Below are 22,227 nucleotides of genomic sequence, written 5' to 3'. Positions count from 1 at the left end.
CAGTCATGGCTACTGAAGAAGGAGCTGGGAAAACTTAGAAATCCATGAAGGAGCAAAGTACCGAGCATCTTTTTAACTGTCCAGGGACAAGGCAGTAGAGTCCTTCACCAGATCAGTACAATCAGCACAGAAGGGATCCATCGTTCTGTCCTTGCTTATTAAGAAGACAAAGCTAAATCTCTCCTGCACCACCCCTGCATACATTTGGGCCTACTCACAGATTCAGACTTCTCTAACAGTGCTAGCACAGCAGCTGGGAACAACATTCACAAACTGATTTATTATTATTATGTTTTTTTTTTATTTGAGTAGAAGATGTACGTATCAATCAAGAGACATGATTCCACTGTTTTCCAGAAGGATACCATAGGCAGTCATTTTCTGGGCCATATAAGTTTGTCAGTTTTCTTCTTGAGTTTCTTCTGTCATCAGAAAACTACCCTTGCGAGTTCAAACAGAACCTGTGGAATAGCAAACACATGAACATGAGGTTTTATTTAATAATTCTTAAAACAGCTTACACAGGAAACAAGATAATCTGAAAACAACTATAGCTGCAATTCAAAAGTGCCTTGCGAAGAACTGAAGACCAATCCTACTGTACAGTATAGTGCATTACATCAATAAAGTAATATTCATTCTCAAAATACACAAACTACACTTGTTATTACGTATTCAGTGTGATAGTGGAAAAGAGCCCCACCAACCTCTATGGTGATGAGTATCACTATCATCCACTCGAGGCGCAGAGTGTGCTTTTCATTCAGGTGATTTCGCATCAGGTCTGTCAGCTCCATGCAGTGCTGAAGCTTCTCATTCATTACCTGCATAAAGAGATTGCAAATACATAGCAAACCTGTATTCTGTAACTGGAATGAGATCACTAAATAGAGGAACACAGTCCACAGAAGGGCTTACTGAACGGAACTAAAAGGATGTTGACACTCTTCTGTGAAATAATAGCCCTGAAGGCAATGTACACAAGCAACAGAGGTTTCAATATGTTGTTTCTATAGGTTCACAAAAATAACAGGAATTTAGATATGCATCTGCAGGCATTAAACTGCTTCTAGATGATACCTGCTCAGAGAACAGGCACAAGCAAAAGAAGATGCAGCTACTGGAATGCCTCAAAAGTAACTAAATATTTAAAACTGCTGAACCAGCAGAAGGGGCAGTTTTTGTGTTGCTTCTTCTGGTTCAGCAGTAAGCATCTTGTCACCCATCAAACTGACCTGGATGATTGTATCAGTAAAAAGAACACATCACATCTCAAATTTTTTTGTTTTCTTGCACACATTTCAGAAGAAGAATTAAATCTCGTAACTACTTAAAGCCTAATTTAGTGGCTCAGGAAATAGGCAGTCAATTCACATAAGGCAGTACTGTTAACCTTAAGTGGGTGGTTTATGAACACATGGAAAAAGGGACAGTGCACAGGATCCTGTTTTTCTTTATCCAGTTTCTGCAATTAAAACACATTCAGGAGCAGTATGTAACCCTGCTGAGCTGGAGACAGCTGATCTGAGCATGGAAAATTCTTATACCAGTAAGATACCTACCTTAACTCTGCGATTAATGTTGAGGAACTGGCACGTCTTGTCATAAAGTTCTTCAAGTTTTTCTCTGTCCCAGTAGAAGTCGGGTGTTATTAGTAGGTCTGAACTCAGATTTATACGGTGCCTAAAAAACAAATGAGTACTACAGCAGTTCAAACTTCTCTTTGGTAAGTACAGGAGCAAATATTTACGTAACAATTAAAAAAAACAGGGAAAATTTCCTGTAATTTTAAGTAAATTGTGAAAAAAATCTCCTTTCATAGTAAAAAATACAATTGTCACTGTTTACAATTAGCTACATCTCCTGAAACTTCTGAGAACACTACTGGGTAACAGTTCTGAGCACAAATGACTTTTGCTTTATGGCAATACTGTGTCCTCAGCTGGTCACCTTCCTTAACTTTTGATCTCTGCAGCAAAGTCCTTGACTGTGTTGAAGCTGAGGTAGTATATGAATGAGTTACACTATATGAACAAGTTAACAGCTCATACCTCAGAACTCTTAAGTGTGCCTGGTACTGCATGCTGGACATGTGGGCATGGCTCACCCTTCAGAACCAGGCTAGTGTCTCAACATTATAAAGGCCAAAAGCTAAAGCCTCCCACCCTCAACCTACTGCTCACATAAATCTTTGGACACTTAGACCACCACTGCTCATTACTTCACTAATCCTTCAAGTAAGGATATAAACCCCAATGTTTAAAATAGGGATTGCTTTTTTAATAGGCAATATTTCTTCACCAAGTTTGAAGTTTTTTTTAAACAGCTTGTAATGCTCTGTATTCTCAATGGCCAAATGTCACTGGGGGGGGGGGGGGAATCGCAACTTTTACATTCTTGTAACAGTGGTTTCTGATTAAGTCAAAAGAAGAACAGAACTCACAGAAGAATTTTACTAACTCTAGGCTGTAGTTAACACTTCTATCTCCTGGTATCCTTTGCATACTCTAGTATACACTAAAGTTACTGGTGATGAGACAGGTGCTGCTAGACCCAGGGAAGGGAAAGGGTGTGGAATTTGGACATTTACAATACACTTAAATACTGCCCATCTACAGCTGTAGTGGGTCCTCTAACACGAACAGCACGCACATCTCTAGCCAAAACAGGGTTGAAGGAATCCACTCCCAGACCCTGTGTCTAGTGTGTATTCTCATCTTTGTATCATGCACAAGTTAAAAATTAAGTTCTGTGTAAACCAATGTCTTGGGGGTAACAAAAAAAGTTACCTTAAAGCAAAAAGTTCTCCAATTTTTTGCATTACATCTGCATGAGACAGTTTTACCTTCCGTCGTGACTTCAGTATCTGCAAAGTAACAAGTTTTTCACTGCTTGATCAAGTAGCATGTACTAGTAGTTAACTGTTGTGGTGTTTTACAGCCTGAAGTATGGATATGAATTAGAATCTGAATGTGTATTGTACTTACTAACATCTAAGTTTTGTTTGCTTAGTACTTTGCTTACCTAGCTGTTTAAGCATATCACCATGCAACTGTTCATCCAGGTTTTCCAATACATCACTGTCATCAGTATCTATAACAAAATTCTGACGCATTTTCTATGAATGATTTCCTGAACAAGAGATACTTTGTTTTTTCTTCCTACTACTGTTATTTTTAAGTAATGACAACATTCTTTCACCGTTAGCCTTTTCCTTACAACAAACAATGTATTACCATTTATTTCCTTCAAATAATAAAAAAGATGCTGTTTTCTCTGTTGAACCCTACAAATCTTATTTCTACATGCTTTGTACTTCAGTTATTCTCACAAAAAAACTGTGATTTAAGTAATTCACTCAAACTCTCTATTACATTCCAGTTAAAGCATGTTATTTTTAGCCCAAACTGCCACACATGGTGTTTGGCCAGGTTTTTAAATGCTACTTGTCCTGTCACATATACACATTCAACAGCAGCATAACATGGGAAACATTATTCCAATGCAGAACCCCACTCCCAGCACTTCAAAGACTGAGATGGTTTCTTGTCCCACCACTTTGGAGGTGTTCTGAGCTTCTCCACATTGATGGCTTTACCATCAAACATGTTCAGCATTCAGTTACTTTTTCCATATCCTCAGCTGCATCTGGACTGATCTTTTAAAAAGCATAGGAGAAAAGGGAGGGGTATAAACAGGACCTCACCTCAGGAATTGACTGGATGGATTCCACAAAGTTATCCAATAATGATTCCCAAATAGCCAGCTTTACTGCAACACAGAGGTGACAAATAAGAACACTGTGAGTGGTATATATGCCTTCAAGTAATCATAACCTTAAATCTGCCAATGTGCTGCTTCCAGGCACTGTTTATATGTATCAATGCATTTGCAACAAGTTACCATTAGTATTATATGATCAATGTTCATAAGCCTATGGACAAGTCGAGGCTGGGCACTGACATAGCTCTGCACAAGGAACCACCCTGAGGGCAAGTCTCTTCTCCAAATCATCAGTTCAGATCCTGGGGAGTTTCCAGCTCAAAAGTTGGTGTTTAAGTGCTCCACTGTATTTAGGAAGTCTTTGCAAACTAAATTCAAAGGAGGTTCAAGATAATGAGTCACACTGGAGCCCAGCTGACTTGATCAGAGTCTGCAAGTTTCTGATCTGCAGAAATGCAAAATCACTGCTTTTCTAGTGTCCTGCAGAACTCTCATGCTCCATGTGTCCAGTACTTGGTGCAGCATATTCAAACCACAGTTAGGTTGTACAGACACACTACCTGTACTTGTTAAAGCTAAATTCCAACTTAAGCAATCTCCCATTTTGGTTATAGGTGAATATACTGTTCAGTGAAGATGCAAATTCTCTTCTGTGGAAGCTGTTCAGCACAGGCAATGGCAACACAAATTCTATCTCAAGCTCCAGCTTGAGCCTGGAAAGACGTTTCTACAGGAAGATGATATAACTCAGGCCTTTGTTCTTTAGTCTGCAGATTTCCCGACAAGAACAAAGTGGAAACAGATAAAAAATGAACCCTACTCACTCAGCAGAAATTAGGGAAGATTTAATTGTCAAAATGAACTCTTTCATGGTAGTAATCAGTGGTGTCATCTAGTCAGGTCACTGACAGTAAATCCAATGCCAAACATTTTCCACACTCATCTTCTGAATACAGAGGCCTACTCCAAGTCAGTGACTTAAATGACATCTAATTTAACCCCTGAAAAAAAAGCCAACAGGCATTTCAGCTATCACTGGTTATTTCACAGAGGTTGATTCCTGCTGTGTCACAAATCTGACCTGGACTATACTTGCATCCTTCATTTTATTGAACATTATTGAACTGTTTTCCTTTATGATGTGCATGTCTCTAACATAAATCGGTACCAATTACCTCCTGGGAATAAATTGCTTGCTCCATTATATGTGGCACTACTGTTCCACACAGTGCTTTATGAAAAGGAAAACTGTAGCGAACAAAAGGCGCTTTCTCAATTGCTCTTCCTTTGACCGTCACGAACTATGTAGTTATGCTGTACTCCTTGATCAAATGGTGTATCATTTCAAAAAACACACATTCTCTTTCTTGGTATCTCTTCTGTTTAAAGGTGCACTTCCACCAATACTACAGGAACCTACATTTAGGACCCTAAAAGTAGGGGTAGAGAAACCAGCCTTCCTTAAAGGTCTTTTTGAGGACAGGCTTCCTGCTGTCAGCTTCTACTATGACATCCTACCTCATCTGAGGTCTGAAGCAGCAGAGAGGTGTACTTCCTGAAGCAGCAGGCCCACTGTTGAGCCTGACTCCTTCCCAGTGCCTCCCACTGCCTCCTGCCATGGCCAGTACACCTGGAACACATTATCTGTGACTCTGGTCCACAGCCCTGATACTGGTACACCTCCCAGCTGGGAATCACTGCTCTACATGACTTCTTTAGCTGGCATCTATCTTTTTCTGCTAGAGGATATGATGTCAGGATGAATTACCTAAGTTTACTGACAGCTTTCTAATACTGGACTCTGCACTTGTTGCCATCCTGGAATTAGCTGTCAAGGGTGGGGAACAGGATGCTCAGCAGAATGTGTCTCTTTTGCAACATATGTTTCTTAATGTGCCTTGTTCAACTTGAAGACAATTAACACTGAATGAATGCATTCCCATTTACAGAAAACAAGGTAAAGCTTTGAAAAAAAGGCTTTGAAAATGAATCCTCCCACTGAAGCGCTATCAACCTTTACAGTTTGCCTAAACGAGATACAGCCACTGTACAAGTCCCACTTACGACAACATTTCACAAAATCTATAACATAGGCTGATACGACAAACAGCATTAACTTACCAGAAAGACAAAGGGCATTTGAAAAAGCGAATTTCTGCAGAACAACTTCATCACTATCCAGCTCAGAATTTAACAAGATTTCTCCTTTATGAAGCTTTGACTGCCCTCTGTTAAAACAGGAATGAAGCACCTTTACTGACTAAGCCACCAGCAAAGGAGCATTTTAAGAACAGTCAATGCAAGAAAGCTTGGTTATTTATATAAAGCATGCCCCTTCTACATGTATATTAACCCCATCCTTGCATTTTACTCATGTTCAACCTGACAGTTACAGAAACAAATCACTGAAGATTAGTTCCTCTAATATTATGATCAAATTTTCTAGGTTTAAATGAAACTGCAGCAAGCTATGATTACAATATTACTACATACACACAAATCAATCAGAGTAAGTGGGATGCTGGCCTCTCTCCTGTTCTCCATCTCCTGTACTATCTCTGTGCTTGCTTTCGTTTTCTTCTATCACTTTTACCAACCTCCCTCCCTCCCTGCTATGATGTTACTTTCCCTGAAGCCTCTATTGTACAGTGGGGTCAGGAGCAACGAAAAGAGTGTAGGAGTCATTCAATTTATCATGTCAATCTCACTATGAAACTTGCAAAACCACAAGGGAATACGTCAGGAATCACAAATTATACAGCTGGATAGCATCTGCAATTTTTAAATGACCAGGAAAAAGAAAAAGCAAACCAAACAAAAACTTGTCCTCTTAATCAGATTACCTTAAATAAGCTCAACCTCATTAGCTCGGCTCCTAGTGTTACAGTGTCCTGTCTAGGAATTGTTTTTTGGTGCTGTTGAAAAGTTACAGATGATTTATACAACAATTTACATTGAGAAATTTTCTGTAGAGATCATTTGCTCCCCAAGATGAAAAAATACTATTTAACAAGGTAAGACAACTTGCCAGGTTATCGTTCCACAGTATTCAAGTTACAGCTTTCCTAGGAAGTGACATATGTGCATAATTACATTTTTGTAAAGGAACCTACAGGGCACTAAGGAAACTTACGTAGGGAATACTCCTTAAGATCAGACTTGTCTCAGTAATGTCTATCTGTTTTTTAATGTGAGGAACACAGTTTCTGTTTGGGATTGCTGAAGAACACACTTACTATGGCGATTTTAGCAGTACAGAAAAAATATCAATTTAGATTTACTGTTTTCTCCTTATTTCACTAATTAGAAAAAAGAGTAAAGAAAGTATATTTTTACTAGCTGCTTCCATTTGGTTTTGTTTCAGGTGTCTATCAGCTTCTATATAGAGTGCCTAAAGATTACTCACTCTCCTATTCTATAGTTGATCTCTTCATTCTCCCAGTGGACCAGTGCAACTTCATATGGCTGAATTTCATGCTGTTCTAGCACTTGCATGACACTCTTCATCTAAGCAAAAGACAATTGCACACACAGAGGAACAGTCACTATGCAGGATACTATCACTCTACAAAGATCTCCCATACAATAGGTTCATGAATACAACTTTCATGCTGAAGTTATTTAAATAATGACGAATTGGTTTGCTAAGTAACAAAGTGATTATTGACACCATTCACCTCTGAAGCTATCAGTAGCCACATGGAATAATTTGTGGCTATGAACAACTGCAAGGAATCTGTGAAGATTAAAATTTCATTTAATGCCCACATATATAAAACAGGGTAAAGATTAACCACAGCAGCAGTAAAGACAACGTGTGCATTGTAACAACAAGCTGTACAAGATTCTGGCATGTGTTTGAGTGCGGGAATGAATCTTTAGGACAAGTACTTCAGGTGTCTGTTTCCATCAAAATTACTAGTTTGCTGCTAAAGTCAACAGTTTTGTTTCAACTACCAGAGATTGCTGAAACAAAAGAAATATTATAGACATCCTTTACCCCTACAGAAATCTGTAAGAATTGTTTCAGCTGCCCACATTTTAACAAACAGTTAAATACACAGCTTTACTTGCATGAATAATTTCACTGTCATTTTATTCTCAAGCACACTAAAACCTGATGCAGGAAGAAAGAGCCCTTTTCTCTCACAAAGCTTTCTTCTCCAATATCTGACTTAGGAACCCTCATCCTTGTTCCTTTCATGAGCTACAAGGCTCCCCTCATAAAAATCATTCTGCAATTAGAACAAATTCTGAACTAAAAAAAGCATTCACCTTAAAAGGCATTTAGCTACATGACAGCCAACAAAAAAAACCCCAACACAAACCCCAAACAAAACCACCACAAACTTTTGATATCTAAATAATTTAAAGAGATGAATCTTCTACTGAATCATACTTAAACCACTCTCTTCAAAATAACAGATAATAGTTAATCTGTTAGTGCAGAACTGTATGCTAGTAAACTGTTCATGAAGCCTGGTTTCAGGCTAACTATTCTAAAAAAATCTGTTGGATCACCTGCAAGAGGGATTTTCTTTTTTTCTTAATCTATGTAAGACATACCATTTTTCACTAAAAAACTCCAACCCTACAGCTCTAACTGCTTGTTCCTATAATCCTGTTAGCATTCGCATGACCAGTACTGCCACATATTCCAAATCTTGTGGTAAAAAAAAGGTATGAAAAATTATAGTCATTTTTTAAGCAAGAAGTGTGTGCTGTGTGGCTGGTCAGCTTGGCCAACCAGCTATGCTGTGTCCGGGGACAGTTCAGCAATGCAAACCCCACTGAAACAATGTCAGAGTTAACAGCCAATCCATAATGCAGCACGCCCGGCTCCACAAGCGTGTTCATTTGGATCCAGCTTTGTGAAGTCATTACTAATACAGTAATAATTATGCTACTAATAGGCTTCAGAACTACAACCAGCTCAGGCTTCCCAGGACCAGTACACAGCAAGATTTAACAAAGCTTTTCAGACCATAACTGACTCTCTAAAATTCATACCTCTTGTAACATGCACACTTCCAAAGTTCTTCCATTGCTCTGGATAATGACAAACTGTATTTCAGTGGCAGCTTTCTTTTAGCTAGATGGAATAATACAAAGGCTTCCACCAAGTGATGTGAGGCCCAGCCTTATTTTACAGAAGGGACTAGCTATGACACAGTACATTTAATGAGAACTTCAGGACTCACTAAATGCAAACTCCTGCTATTACAGGCAAATGCATCACACAATTTCCTGTTAAAAAAAAAACCCAAACAAACAGATAAAACTGCACCTCAAAGCTAGCCTTGCTTTTGCTCTTGCTATTTTTTTGTGGGGAAGCTGTTGCACAGCCTCCCTCCTCAGGTACGTGAAAACTGTTTTACATTTTAAATTTCTATTCATGATCAGTCTGTATTTACTGTTCCTTCTGTTCAGTGTCTGTTTCAAAATTTTTCTTCTCTTAATAGCAGTTCTGGAGTATCTTTTAAAAAGCAGTTTTGTCCATTCACAGTAATTCTCTATGTCGTGTTTTACCAAATTACTTTCGGTTTCGTTCTATAGACCAGACCAGTTTGGTTTGGTGCTGGTGGGGTTTTTTTTGTTTGTTTCAGTTCATTAAAACACGTAGATTAAAATAACTGCTCTATCTGAGCAAGCTGTTTGGAAGTTCAAGTTTTGACTAGGATTTCATAAGCAGAGAGAGGCAGTTCTTTTATAAATAAAGATAGCAAAGGATCAACTAAAGTTACTAGTACTGATAAGAAAAACATGGTATCAAATTTTCAAAGGTACTTAAGCACATACAGCAAACAGATTTTAGAGTACTGTGTGGGTAGAGGTGCCCAAGTTATAAAAACAACAGGAGTTAGTCAGCTAGTCTTCAGTAATACCTATAAATCAGTAGCATAGTTACAACCATAGCATCCTAAGCGTGCTACAGGTAAGGTTTGAAGGGAGAACTAGTATTTTTGGTAGACCAGCTAATACACTGAAACCCCCAAAACCAGACAGGCAATCAGGAACATTTCAGGTCTGAAACAGAAAAAAGTGAACTTGAATCCAGCAATTGTTTGCATCTGGAAACAACTGCCCTGTGTTTTTGTTTACCTTAATGAAAATCCTCCTGTGAACTTCTGTACATCTCAGTATCATCTGTTTAATCCACCATTTAATTTAACATACTCTGTATCTAGAATCCAGCTTTATTTAACCACAGTAATAAAAATCTATGTATTAAAAAAAAGCAACTGACTATAAATATGCTCATAAAAATAGATATGCCTGTGCCATACCCCCTTTGCTCAACAAAGAGTGACAGATTATGGTAAGGAATATGTCATTTCAGTATCAACATATTTTAACAACTACATCAACCAATACAAATCCTCCTTCAGGAAAATTGCTAACTGGTAGAAACAGTATTAAGAAGTTCCTTACAAATTCTGACTCTTTCAAAGTTAACCAAATGTTAAGTTTTGAATACTTTTGAGTTAAATCTAACAAAATATAATGATCTTTTTCTTCTAAGACATTTTCTGTTACATTACTGTGTCTCAAACAACCATTCACAGGCTTATTTTTCTCATCAACTTCTTTGACATGTACAGCTGCAAGAATTTTCTTCTTGTCAGTCTCACCAGATTAAAGTTTCAGATTTTTTGCCTTGAGTAGAAAATGTTACTCACTTTCTATGTTACACGTGTATTTGCTCATTTTGTACATAAAGTCAAGTTTCAAAGGTGACATATCGGCAACAGGCAAGGTGAGGCAGCAGCAGGCAAGTACCTGCACTCAACAGGAGAAGAATCTGTCCTTTGTGGAGAGATCCAAGCTCCCAAACAAAGCCCAACCTTGCTGACTTTGGTGGGACTGACAAAACATCTGCTTATGGTGTTTTAACAGTTTTGCTTTACTTACACTTTTCTCTTCCACATTCCAAAACACAACAGCCCCTTCCCTGTGAATTCAAGGAAAAACTGAGCTGTAATTATGCTGTTTTAAATCAATTTCAGTGCAACACTCAAGTTGTACAGTTGGCAATTTTTGACACTGTGAATCAAGAAACTTAATACTACCTTCACAAAAACTACCTAATAGTTGCTTTTGAATCACACTTTAACAAAACGCATGAGGAGGTAAGTCATCTTTCAACCAGTTAGACAATTCTGATTTTTTTTTTAATCATTCTGATAGGACAGTTATTCCTTGAGTTTCACGAGGTACTATTATGCAATGATCTAGCAAGCTACACTACTTCTTTCACATCACTGCTATTAATAAAACTTTAATAAAAGTTTTGGGTGTGATTTATAGCTTACCTGAAGAAAAAAATCATGCCAGGATCATCATCTTTTGCAGATTTCTCAGTGCCCATCACCAAAACGTTTGCAGCATCTAGTTTGAAATAAATGGAAAAAAAATAATTGGTCAAACTTCTAAACATGATAGCTACAAGCATATCATTCCAGCTTAACAGTTACATGCCAACACATCAGCCACACAGTCAGTCCCATATTTTATTTTTCTGATGGAAATACTTGCCAGCAAACTATAGTATTAAACTACATTGTTGCTCTGAAGTGCCAGGCTCCAGAGAGACTCAGCTGCTATGCTGAAGTTTACTGGAATATTTAGTTAATGAAATGCAAGAGTTCTGAAGAACAAGACTTAAGGGAAAACTGATGCAGGGCATAGTAAATAACCAGTAACAGAATACAGAAGCAGACAAGCAACTATCAAAGTTGCCCACAGCTGCAGAGAAATTACCATTCAAATCTGCTTACCCGGAAGAGCTTTCTTTTTTCTATACAGTAAGGGACTAATCTGCACTCAAATTGTGCTGACTTTGCTTTGACAGTCAGAAACTTGAAAGAACATACCCCAAGGCCAGGAGAGGGTACACCTGCATCTTCCTTCAGTTCAGAAGCATGCTTTTGAAACAAACCTTCCAGCCACCCTCATTTACCACACTTCTGACGTGCATTGCAGAACAGTGACAAGAGTACAAACTGGATTTTTTTTGTTGCATTAAACTGAAAAAGAAGCTCCAAAAAATGCACCTGTGGTACTCCAACTGCCAACTGGCATTTCTTACAAAGAACTAGACTTGAGCTAGTATAAGTAGAATGCCCCAAAACTTACAAACTGTGGATGCTAGGTTCTCAAAACAGGATCTTTTTTTTTCCTCTATATATCTGCTTACTTGCTTATATAGATAACATTTTAGAAATCCTGATGTTGTTTTGACAGAAAAGGTTACTTTTCAGCATGACTGACCTTGTTGCAGAACTACTGGGAACAAGACCAGCAACCCCCCCCACCTCTATTATAAAGTGAGACTCTGCAAAGAAAAATTTGCAGGGCCTAACAGCTAAGCCGTAGTAAGTTCAAATCCTCTGCAGAAAGACCACAAGACAAACAACAAGGCATTAAGTTCAACCTGTATACAAATTCCACATTTTGACTTACTGCCACAGAGGCCAGGTGGACTAAGGCAGCAGAGAGAGATGACTACATATCAGATATACTTTTGCTAATACCTGAATTGAGATCACACAATTGGTCTGTATGAACCCTGTAACTTTCCTTTCACTTGCTATTCCAGTTAGAAACACGTGATTTGATGAATCACTAGAGCAAGTTCTGGCTGTGAAGTTTGAGTCACCATGGAAGAAATATTTCTCTGCATTTTCTTATCTGACTTTTCAGATAGCACCCTTATCTTTCTTTATCCACCCCAGACAAAACATAACACAACTGGAGAAAATCTCGTCCATTGTAAGTGGAGGTAGAGGACTTGCCTCTAAAATATAATTTAAAAGCTTAAAAAAAATACTCATGCTTAGGAAGAACAATGCAAAGCAACAAATCCACACCATAATTGCTGATTTAGATTTCTATGTGCTAGTGTTTTTTGATTTTCCAAGATTCAGTGTTTGAGTTGGTAACCAATCATTGCTACATGCACAAGCCAACCACTACAACACAACCAATCTGCTGGCACAATCCACCATCCTGTCATCATTACTTCCTCCAAACTTTCTATAAATGAAGAGTCTATTGTAAGGAGTCAGAAACACACCATAAAGAAATCAAAGAACTGGCAAACCCCCCCACTCTCAAGGTAAAATATCAGCAACAGCCTTATGGTTAATTCCCAGTCTTGCTGGGATCATAGAAAGTTTCTATCCCAAAACTGTGAAACTAGTGCTGGTTTTAATAAAATGAAACTACAAAGAAAGACAAAGCCCAGAATCTAAAGCACCCTGTCTCTGTGCGCAGGATGATCATGAGTAAATCTTGATTTTGAGCAAGACCCACTGGAGAATTACTGCACTTGGATTATTAAGTGTTTGACAGGCAGCCAGATATTTGATAACCTCTACTGAAATGCCCATAAGCACTGTCATTTCCTTAGCTTCATCCACTGGTCATTCTAAGAAAAAAAAAAAAAAGACACTCTACTGCCATCATACGAAAACCACAGCTGCTCTAGGGCATAAGGTTCCTTCAGCTATAAAAAGCTCCATTTGTTTTTCTCTTGTAGTATACTTCAGCTATTTCTAAGCCATACCTTCCCAAGTCTTCAGAGATACCCCGTATGGAAACCAGAGCCAATTTTTTTCCTGACACATAGCTAAGCGAAGCAGCAATCAACAATTGCTAGGATATATTTGACCAAATAATAATAACTAAAACAGGTATCAACTGCATTCTCTCTACTAGAATTAAGCATTTATGCACATACCTTTTTCATTTCACTTAAGTCAGCAAGATTCTCTCTTGCATGCCTTCCTCTCCACCCCTCAGTGATTTTTACATTAAGAGAAGTGTGGGTATGGAAAGAAGATGCAACACTTCAAATCATAAAATCATTTTGACAGCTGAGGCACTATGGTATCACATTACTGAAAGATTAATTAAAATAAACTTTCAGATTTTTTCAGTTACTGAATTTTTATGGAAATTCTTTGTATTAGAAAATTTCTGTATTTATTTTTCCTGCATCTAATTTTTCACTACTTTTAGTGTAAACTTATCATAGGTTAACAGCAAATGCTTGTTATAGTCTACTCTGAAAAGTTTAGTTGCGGGGCCTTTTTTTTTAGGTGAATGGAATGTTTAAGCAAAGCAGTATTTTATAGGCAGTATGATATATTCCAGGGGACTACGAGAATAAGTATACATCAAGTTATAAAAATTATCTACCTCACCCGTATTTCATTTCCCAAGGTAAAACATTGCTTTAATATGTTTCAAAAATCTACCTCTAGGCAAACTTGTTATTTCAACATATCCATGTGAAGTCAGGTCATGACACAGATTACCAAGATGATATTCATCTGCTGTTGCAAAGGCTGTGCACTGCATCAGATTCTGTGCCAAAGGAACAGAGATTTGAGTTAGGGCAAGGCTGAAGCAAGATGTTCATAAAGACAACTGTTTGCCTCAAATGTATCATGAGAGTGACATTTTTCATTCATTCACTCTTTTCTACAACATCATTGCCATGTTGTCAATCTGGTGTAGAAGCACTAACTAGATTACTCGCTCCCTGTTAAGTGGAAAAGCAAATCACAGACTGAGATCAAACCAGGTGACATGAGAAAGCAGCACCAAAAAACTTTGTGATAGAACCACAAAGCGAACCCTTCCTCCCTGTATGCCGATCAAATGCTTCAACAGTAGAGATACACTTGCTACTGCTCTCCCATCCTACAGTTTATGACATACTCATCTGACCACTGAAATCAAAAACAAGACACCCCCAATACCAGCTTTAGCATCTATATTTTAAAGATAAATGGAGTTAACTATCACAGCCTGCTTATCAAGCAAACATCATGTTCTTTACTGTAAGGGTGGTGTGGCACTGGAATGGGTTGCCCAAGGAAGCTGTGAATGCTCCATCCCTGGCAGTGCTCAAGGCCAGGTTGGACAGAGCCTTGGGTGACATGGTTTAGTGTGAGGTGAGCTGTCCTTGCCCATGGCACAGGGGTTGGAACTAAATGATCTTAAAGTCCTTTCCAACCCTAACTATTCTATGGTTCTATGATTTCAGGCACAAAGCTCACTGTTGAGATAAGAGCTTACTGTTGAGATAATGAGCCACTGCAACACTGCAGCACAGAAAGCAACAGATCTGGGCCAGCTGTAGGTGCTGCAGATCTACAGTGTCACCCCGAGCTGAATCTTGTGCTAAACAACATGATTTCAACTGACACCACAGTCAAACCAGACACAACAGACAGAGTTTGTCTCAATATCCACCATCTTAAACAACTAAAATGCCATATTCAAAACAATGACTACACTGACTCAGGCATGGTGAGAATAAGAAAGTCAACTGTATAAAGATTTTCTTGATTAATCAAACAGGTCACAGTAAACCAATTCACAAATTCTACTACTCATTTTAAGTGGATTCATTTGTTCTGATAGCATGTATGTCTCATGATAATGTTTTTTAGTACAATGCAGTATAAGATATCCAGAAAGCAGTGTGTCTCATTGTGGATCAGTCATTTCCCAGCTTTTTGTAACTAATACAAATCAGGATGTAACTAACAACAAATGAACAAAAGAACTGTACCCATCTGCAAGCATTTATAACGATAATACACTTCAACTTAAAATCCAAATTATGTTCTCACAGCAATCATACATTATCAAACAGCAAGGCACTCCTTGGAGGGTCTGTTATCAGTCATCAGAATCATGACCAGACAAGTTTAACTTCTGTTCTTCAATGCTAACATTCTGTTATCACTTCCAAAGCTTTCCTTACACATCATCTTAATTCACTGATCACTAATAAAAAATAAACTTTAAAAGTAATTACAATATTCAGTGAGCAATTTTGCAGGCCTATTTCTGTGACTGTGCTATGAGGCCGAGTTAACAGAACACTGTTTTCAGTTCCTTTGCTACTCTACCTTTTAAAGTTGCATTATCACATTTTCATCTGTATAATCCATTCTCAATCCCTAAAATGGCAAGGCAAATTGTATATTTCAAATTCTTCCAAAAAATTCTGGTTATTAGAAGTATACATGCTCTGCCATTAAACTCGGGAGTTAAGGGAGCAAACTCTTCTAGCTAAGATATTATCCGAAAACCTCTATCCTGCTCCATGCTTCCCACAGTTTACTACTTGTGCTACTGTTCATTTCAGGGCAGATGCACTACAGGACAGACTTTCTGCCTTACTGCTGCAATTTAGTTTTGATGTAAAGACTTTACATTTAGTTAGAACCAGAAGGTTCCTACTAAGACTACGTACTTGAAATAGCATTTTGGATATGCAGTAGTTCGGTTCTTTTAACAATGTACTGTTTCATGGAAGTTTTTACTAAAATCTTGTTAGATGGAGAATATTTGGATTGCGTGTAATCGGGGATTAAGATGCCTAAAATATATGTGTCCATAGGCACTCTAAATGTCTAAGCTCCCATGACAGTTGGTGGAGATACAGCCAAAGAGTCTACAGTGAGTGATCTGGCACATTAACTGGCTAATTAATGCTATGCCTTCTGCTATGTCACTTTCACCTGAAAACTTCAAAAAAAAGTAAAAAAAAAAATCAAACAACCAAAACAAGCCTGGAGCACAAGATCTGAACTGGTGCTAGAAAGAAACTCCAGCTACTCACCATCCTCCTCCATTCTGCCAACAGCTGGGGCTTCACTGAGATTCTGTTCAGAGCACCACAACCTAGGAGCAGCCATCCTTAAGTACCTCAACAACTCACTTTCCACATCACCAACAACTGTAATAATCCTCCTCAGCCCATCCCTTCCACTTCAAGCATACAGAAATTTTTAAGAAAGAAAACCTGTAGGATGAAATTAAATCTTCCTATCACCATAGGAATCAATCTTTATCCTAAGTGTAGTAAAAACTACATCTTTAGTTGAATTTCAAGCTTTTTCTATACTATGTGGCTATAGCATTAAAAATTAGCTCAGAGGTTTTTCACGCCATCAGACTTTAAGAAATTAACTGAGTAGTGGTACCACTAACTGACAGACTGACTAAATCACTTAACTGCTTTCAAGTGACTCCTCCATCTATCCTGAAAAACTGGTCTTACAACCATTTATCACTGCTGTTGCTCAGCACTCTGCCTGTAAACACCATACCAAGACCAGTGCTGGGGAGGGGTGGGAAGGAGCTCATTCACAGTGTTCTGCAAAAGAAAGGTGTCACCTGCAACGCCCTCACAGGCAGAAAATACCAGAGATCCCCGGGGTTCAACTAACTGAGAAACTTAGGAGTGGGCCCAGAGCTAATGTCTCAAGAAGCAGAGCAGGAAAAAGAGGCAGCAGCTTGCCCTGAGGTAACAGCCTTGGTAATAGGGCCTGTGTTACCCAAGGGCCCTTGGTTGCCTCCACACAGACGCGGGAAGGCAGCAGTATGTTTTGTGACACCAGGATTTAGAGAAAACCAACAGTGCACTAAAAATGCCCTAAGGATTCTCCATTTGCACTAGTTCTATCAGTCATCTTGCAGAAACCAGCAGCATCTTTCAGCTGTTTTTCTATACACAAACAGGTAAAAACCCATTCTTATTCCCAAGTACCATCAGCCTGCAGTCAAGGTGACAGCCTGGATTCCTGTACATGGGGCTGTATATCTGACAAAACCACATGGGGTTTATTAAAAAACAGCAAATATTTTTGTTAGGTCTGAGTTTATGTCATTTCTGGCACAGCATTTTGCCATGTGGAAGCTTTCTTAGAATATATATTATTATTTCAGTATGTCAGGCAGTATTTTCTCCATTTCTTCACATTGGAAGAAAGTAAAAATAGCAATGTATATTACTTGCATACAATATGTATGAAAATGTCAAAGAAACTGTTTATGTTCTGTACTGCCATTTAAAAGCCTCACAAATCTAAAAAAAAAAAGGTCACTTCACCCAACAACAAAAAGCTGCAATGCCTGAATGTAGTTATCATAGCATTAATAGAAATCTTGAAACACTGCATGGTATTTCAGGACTCATACTCTTCACTTTCTTTTTTCAAAGCAATGGGAAAATACAAACAGGAGCTAACTTTTCTTGAATGGAGTCTTTATCTTACATTAAAGCATACTCCTGCTCACCATACAAAATATTAAACAGAAGCTTAGATGACAAGAAGGCAAGCATTAAAACTTCTGCACTCACATTCAGTGGATCACGTAATGGACACATTTGCATCCCTGAAGCTATTTCTGAAAGCACAAGACTTGTTTCAGTTTCATCTGTAACAAAATTTTATTAACAACATCCTGGAACTCAGTTGTTGTAGCTTGAAGAGAACAGTAACACTTCTGATAGCAGGATTTTCCTTTGACATCTTATATTCAAGTATTCTTAAGGCCTGCCTTGGATAATATTGAGGATTGTAAAGAACTATCTTAAGGAAAAACTGCCACAGGTATGCACTGTTCCACTTAACCATATCTCATTCTATCCAAAACAGTTTGTTGCTGCAGTTACTCTACAGACCTTGGAGCCTGGAGATCAAGGTGTTATTTCTCCACATGGAATAATCTTCCTCAAGTAACACTGCCTACATTTGCCATTCCATTTCCTATCTGAAACTTAATCTGAATATAAACCTTGTACTATTCATTTTCATCTTGCATTGTTTGAGTGAGGCCTTAAAACTGGGCAGAACCAGACAAGCAAGGATACCTAGGGAAAGTTAAATTATTCCGAAAGATAACTTTGTTTCTCAATATTGAATATAATGTGAGAGCACTGGTTAAAATTATTTTTAATGGATTTCGTATTTCCACATTAATAACCACTTATCTCCCCCCCCACTTTTGTTTACACATTGCTAATAATCTCCATTTTATCTTCAAAATACCAGACATGTTAACTTGTATCAAGCTTGTTTCTGTTTGCAGATAGGGTAAATAATGAAATCTTCCTCCCAGACAAACATATTCATTTCATTAACATGTTAATCTAAACCCAAATCTGAATCTAAATTAAACCGATGAAGTTCCCTTAATGTTGTACAGACTGTAAACCTTATCTCTTACCTGCATGTCTGACAGTAGTGGCTGGTTAGCTCTGGATGGCTGCTTAGTCCTTGGTGCCTTCGGTGGCCTCTTAACTGGCTGGCTACTGTGTTTTGGAATAATTTTGCCAGCTGATACAACTGTGTAAAATCTTGATGATATGTTCCTTAGCTTTGTAATATGCTCTGTACTGAGCTTGTAGTTTTCCATCATCGCCACACCAAAATGTTTCCAGGATGGAAAAAAACCCTCCCCACTCCGAAAGTAAGCATTTTTTCCCAAAGCCGATACATTTCCCTGGAGCAGCTGCCAATTCTTGACTTGCACACATCGACTTGTCAAACAAGGGAATGCAGTTTTCAGTGCATACAAATCCCAAGACTTTGCTCTTCTGTCAGATGTTCTGTTAACTTCATTATTCAGCTTTAATAGCAGACATCCAGTTTTATTAAAGCTTTGGCATCGGTGTATTGTTGTTAAAGTGTGGAAAGATCTAGCTTGAAGATTTGGAATTTTCAGTCTCATTGCTTCACTCAGAACTGTATTTAAAACAAAGAAACAAAATCATCCACCAGTGCTTTGTAAAGAAATAATAGTATTTTCCCCTTATCTAAAAGGTAAGACCCCTCCACTCATACTTCATGTGTTAGTACTCATAAGCACATAAACACTCCTGGGATTAAATGTCCTTCTTTTCAGTGCTATGGAAATACTGTAATTAAGACCAAAACACATTACTGATCCGTGTGCTCGCAACACATGGTGAAAAAGTAGAATGGGTTGCTATGTCAGTACGTAAGCAGGCATCTTTTCCTTCTGTTGCTCATTCTGTGTAGCAGTCTGTACCCTCAGTAACCCCACTGATGAAATTACTCATGAGCAAGCACACACCTCAAAGACGACATCAGACTCTGTGAATCATTATTTTACACATAATAAAAACAATTAGATTACTATGCAGTTGCATGGGAATGTCACCCGTGAATACTCTTACACTGAGCACCAGCTCAATCTGCTGTATCACAAACAGCCAAGCATGGATCCAGCTCCGTTCGTCTCTCTCGACTACAGCAGGTACTCACTGGTGCCACAGGGCCTGCAAGGCCTGCTTGCAGCTCTACCCGTGCTGACAGAAACCCGATAGAGTCCTTATTCTGTTATTCCAGGCGAAGGAAGCTTATTATAGTTATGCTATGTTGCAAGAGCTGATCAAATAAACTTCAGAAGTATTCACCTCAGTGGGTGTGTCTCACTGAAAAAACTGCAGTGTCAAGTCCCTGCCCCATCTGCTTTTATTAACCAAGAACATTTCCCTTGCAACATAAAATCCATCTTTAGCAATTTATATGAGAAATTAAGCTGTACAGTTTGAAGAAAACGCCAATTTCGGATTATTTTTCAAAAACTGTGTGAAGAAGGGTCTTTAATACCAATACATTTACCGTAATAGCTCAATCAAGCATTTTCTTTTAAGAACAAATAGTTGTGTGCTGACTGCAACATAACCTCCATCCTGACAAGGATGCCTAGATACTAGCACAATACGCACACAACATGCAAAAAAACAAAACCAAACCCCATCCTGACATAACTTAATGAGAGTACTCATGTAATGGTGAAAGGGTCACAATTCTTAAAAGGAGAAAACAAAGTCGTGGGGGGGACCACCGAAAACACCTTTAGGTTACCACAGAATAAGTAACAGGTTTCTACCCAATTTCTGAACCTAGTATTTGCATACTTACTAAACTAATGATTTTCATTTCAAACTTGTCCTGTATTGAAAAGGGGACCCAGAAGACTATGCCCAGAAGGCACTCTGTTGTTCCTATAGGCCTGTTACCACCAGATAATCAGGAGATCTGAAAAACTCAGCAAATGCAACCCAGGATGGTGGAGACCCAGGACAAGGGGAGACATCTCAGGAGTACCTAATAGAGACTCACAAATACCAGGTGAGCCCGTGCTTTCCTAGCCAACAACACCTTGGTCTGAATCACAGTGATCCCAGGGGTGACTTTTCAACCGCACAAGCTTATAGTAAGTTACAGGAAGCACTGATCATCTGGACTAAATTCCACTGGGGAGCCTGACCACCAGATTTATAGCAGCTGAGGTACCTAGCTAGGAAGTGCAGGAAAAAGCAACCAATGAGATATGCAGGATAAAAAGCTACCAGAGCAAGGCAGCTGTCTCCAAGCAGCAGGAGAAAAACAGCACTTTATCTTCCAACGTCTCTCCTACACAGAACACACTTTATTCACACCCGTTGCCTTGCCAGCCGGAAGCCCACAAGACGTATGGAGAAGCCGGGCCTGCTCCGCTGACGGGAAGACGCAAACCAGCGCAGACCGGCCCGGTCCAGCTCCCCCACTGCGGCACTGCAATCCCCGAAGCAGCAGTAGGCCCGGGCCTCACCCTACTCCTTCCCAGCCCCCATAACCCCCGGTGAACAACGGCCGCAACTGCCGCCCTGCCCCCACGGCCGACAACGCCCCCTCCCGTATGCACGGGGGGAGGGGAGCAGCGGGCTCCCATTGGTTGCCTGCCGGGGCGGGAAGCAGGCCGCCAGGAAGCCAATCAGGAGAAGGAGACCACGCCCCGCCTCCGCAGGAAGAGCGAGGCCGGCACCGCCCCCGCCCTAGGCGGCAGCCAGGCCCGCAGGCGGCTGACGGGCGCCCCTAGGGGCCGAGGTGAGGTACCGCAGCCAGGCCGAGCGCCCCCAAGGGGGGGGCCCGGCCCCCTTTTCCACAACACTCGGCTGCCGCCGCAGCCGCCCCATCGCTGAGAGGCGCTTAGCGGTGCGGCCCCGCAGTACCAAACTACGGGGGGGGGGGGGGAGCGCAGAGCGCGGCCCGGCACCTTGCCTACACTGGCAGTAGCAGTCTGGGGCGGAGGAAGCGACGGGGCAGGAAATCTCCCCCCACCACGAGCAGGGCTCTTTCTCGCCCCTGGACCTGCTTCACCCCCCTCAGCCCACGATCGTGCCCGCGAGAGGAAGCAGAGCCCCCCACTCGCGGCACGATCGGGGTCGTGGACAGAGTGGCTGAGGCCGGGCCGAGTGGCCCACATCCTCCCCCAGGCGCTGCGGCAGGCCTAGCCCCGGGCGGCCGAGCAGCCGTCGCCGGCCAGGGCAGGGGGGTAGTGTCTCAGCAGGGGCCCCAGAGCGCCCTCCCCCTGCCCAGGGCCCCATGGCGGCCGGGACCGGCGGCGGGGACTCGTCAGAGGCAGCCGCACCGCCGCCGTCCCGCCCTTCCCCCTCCCCCTGTGTTCCTCCCGCGGCGCGCTCCCGCCCGCCGCCGCCGCCGCGGGAGGGGCGAGGCGGTTCCCGCCGCGCGCCAACACTGACCTGGGGGAGGGGGCGAGCCGCTCTCCGCCGCGCGAGCCCGCGGCCCCGCCCACCGCCCGCCGAGCTCCGCCAGGGCGCGCGGGCCGCCAGGCCCCGCCCGCCCGTCCGTCTCCGTGCCGCGCGGCGGGCGCGGCTGG

At 40.6% G+C, this 22,227-nt stretch overlaps 1 protein-coding gene across 1 annotated transcript; it reads right to left on the bottom strand.

Moving 5' to 3' along the window:
* Positions 1-282: 282 nt before the first annotated feature.
* Positions 283-22,175, bottom strand: RMND1 (required for meiotic nuclear division 1 homolog). Its single transcript, XM_034060421.1, has 12 exons — positions 22,091-22,175; positions 18,763-19,280; positions 13,986-14,094; positions 11,037-11,112; positions 10,636-10,675; positions 7,130-7,230; positions 5,845-5,951; positions 3,707-3,771; positions 2,790-2,866; positions 1,563-1,683; positions 708-824; positions 283-461 (listed from the first exon to the last, which is right to left on the bottom strand). Exons 2-12 carry the CDS (start codon positions 19,264-19,266, stop codon positions 429-431), a joined length of 1,350 nt encoding a protein of 449 aa, XP_033916312.1. The 5' UTR covers positions 19,267-19,280; positions 22,091-22,175; the 3' UTR covers positions 283-428.
* Between the last annotated feature and the right edge of the window lie 52 nt (positions 22,176-22,227).

This window comes from Melopsittacus undulatus, chromosome 3 (assembly GCF_012275295.1).
Source record: "Melopsittacus undulatus isolate bMelUnd1 chromosome 3, bMelUnd1.mat.Z, whole genome shotgun sequence".
Lineage (NCBI taxonomy): Eukaryota > Metazoa > Chordata > Aves > Psittaciformes > Psittaculidae > Melopsittacus > Melopsittacus undulatus.
Note: the sequence above shows the minus strand (reverse complement) of the source record. Positions and strands in the feature narration are given on the sequence as shown.

Excerpts from the sequence above, each read along its gene's own strand:
- RMND1 (XM_034060421.1), bottom strand. The coding sequence starts at position 19,266 with ATGAGACTGAAAATTCCAAATCTTCAAGCTAGATCTTTCCACACTTTA. Across the intron at positions 11,113-13,985 it reads AATAACAAGTTTGCCTAGAG|ATGCTGCAAACGTTTTGGTG; the intron begins GTAGATTTTTGA and ends ATTTCAAACTAG. Across the intron at positions 10,676-11,036 it reads GGCATGATTTTTTTCTTCAG|GGAAGGGGCTGTTGTGTTTT; the intron begins GTAAGCTATAAA and ends TTGAATTCACAG.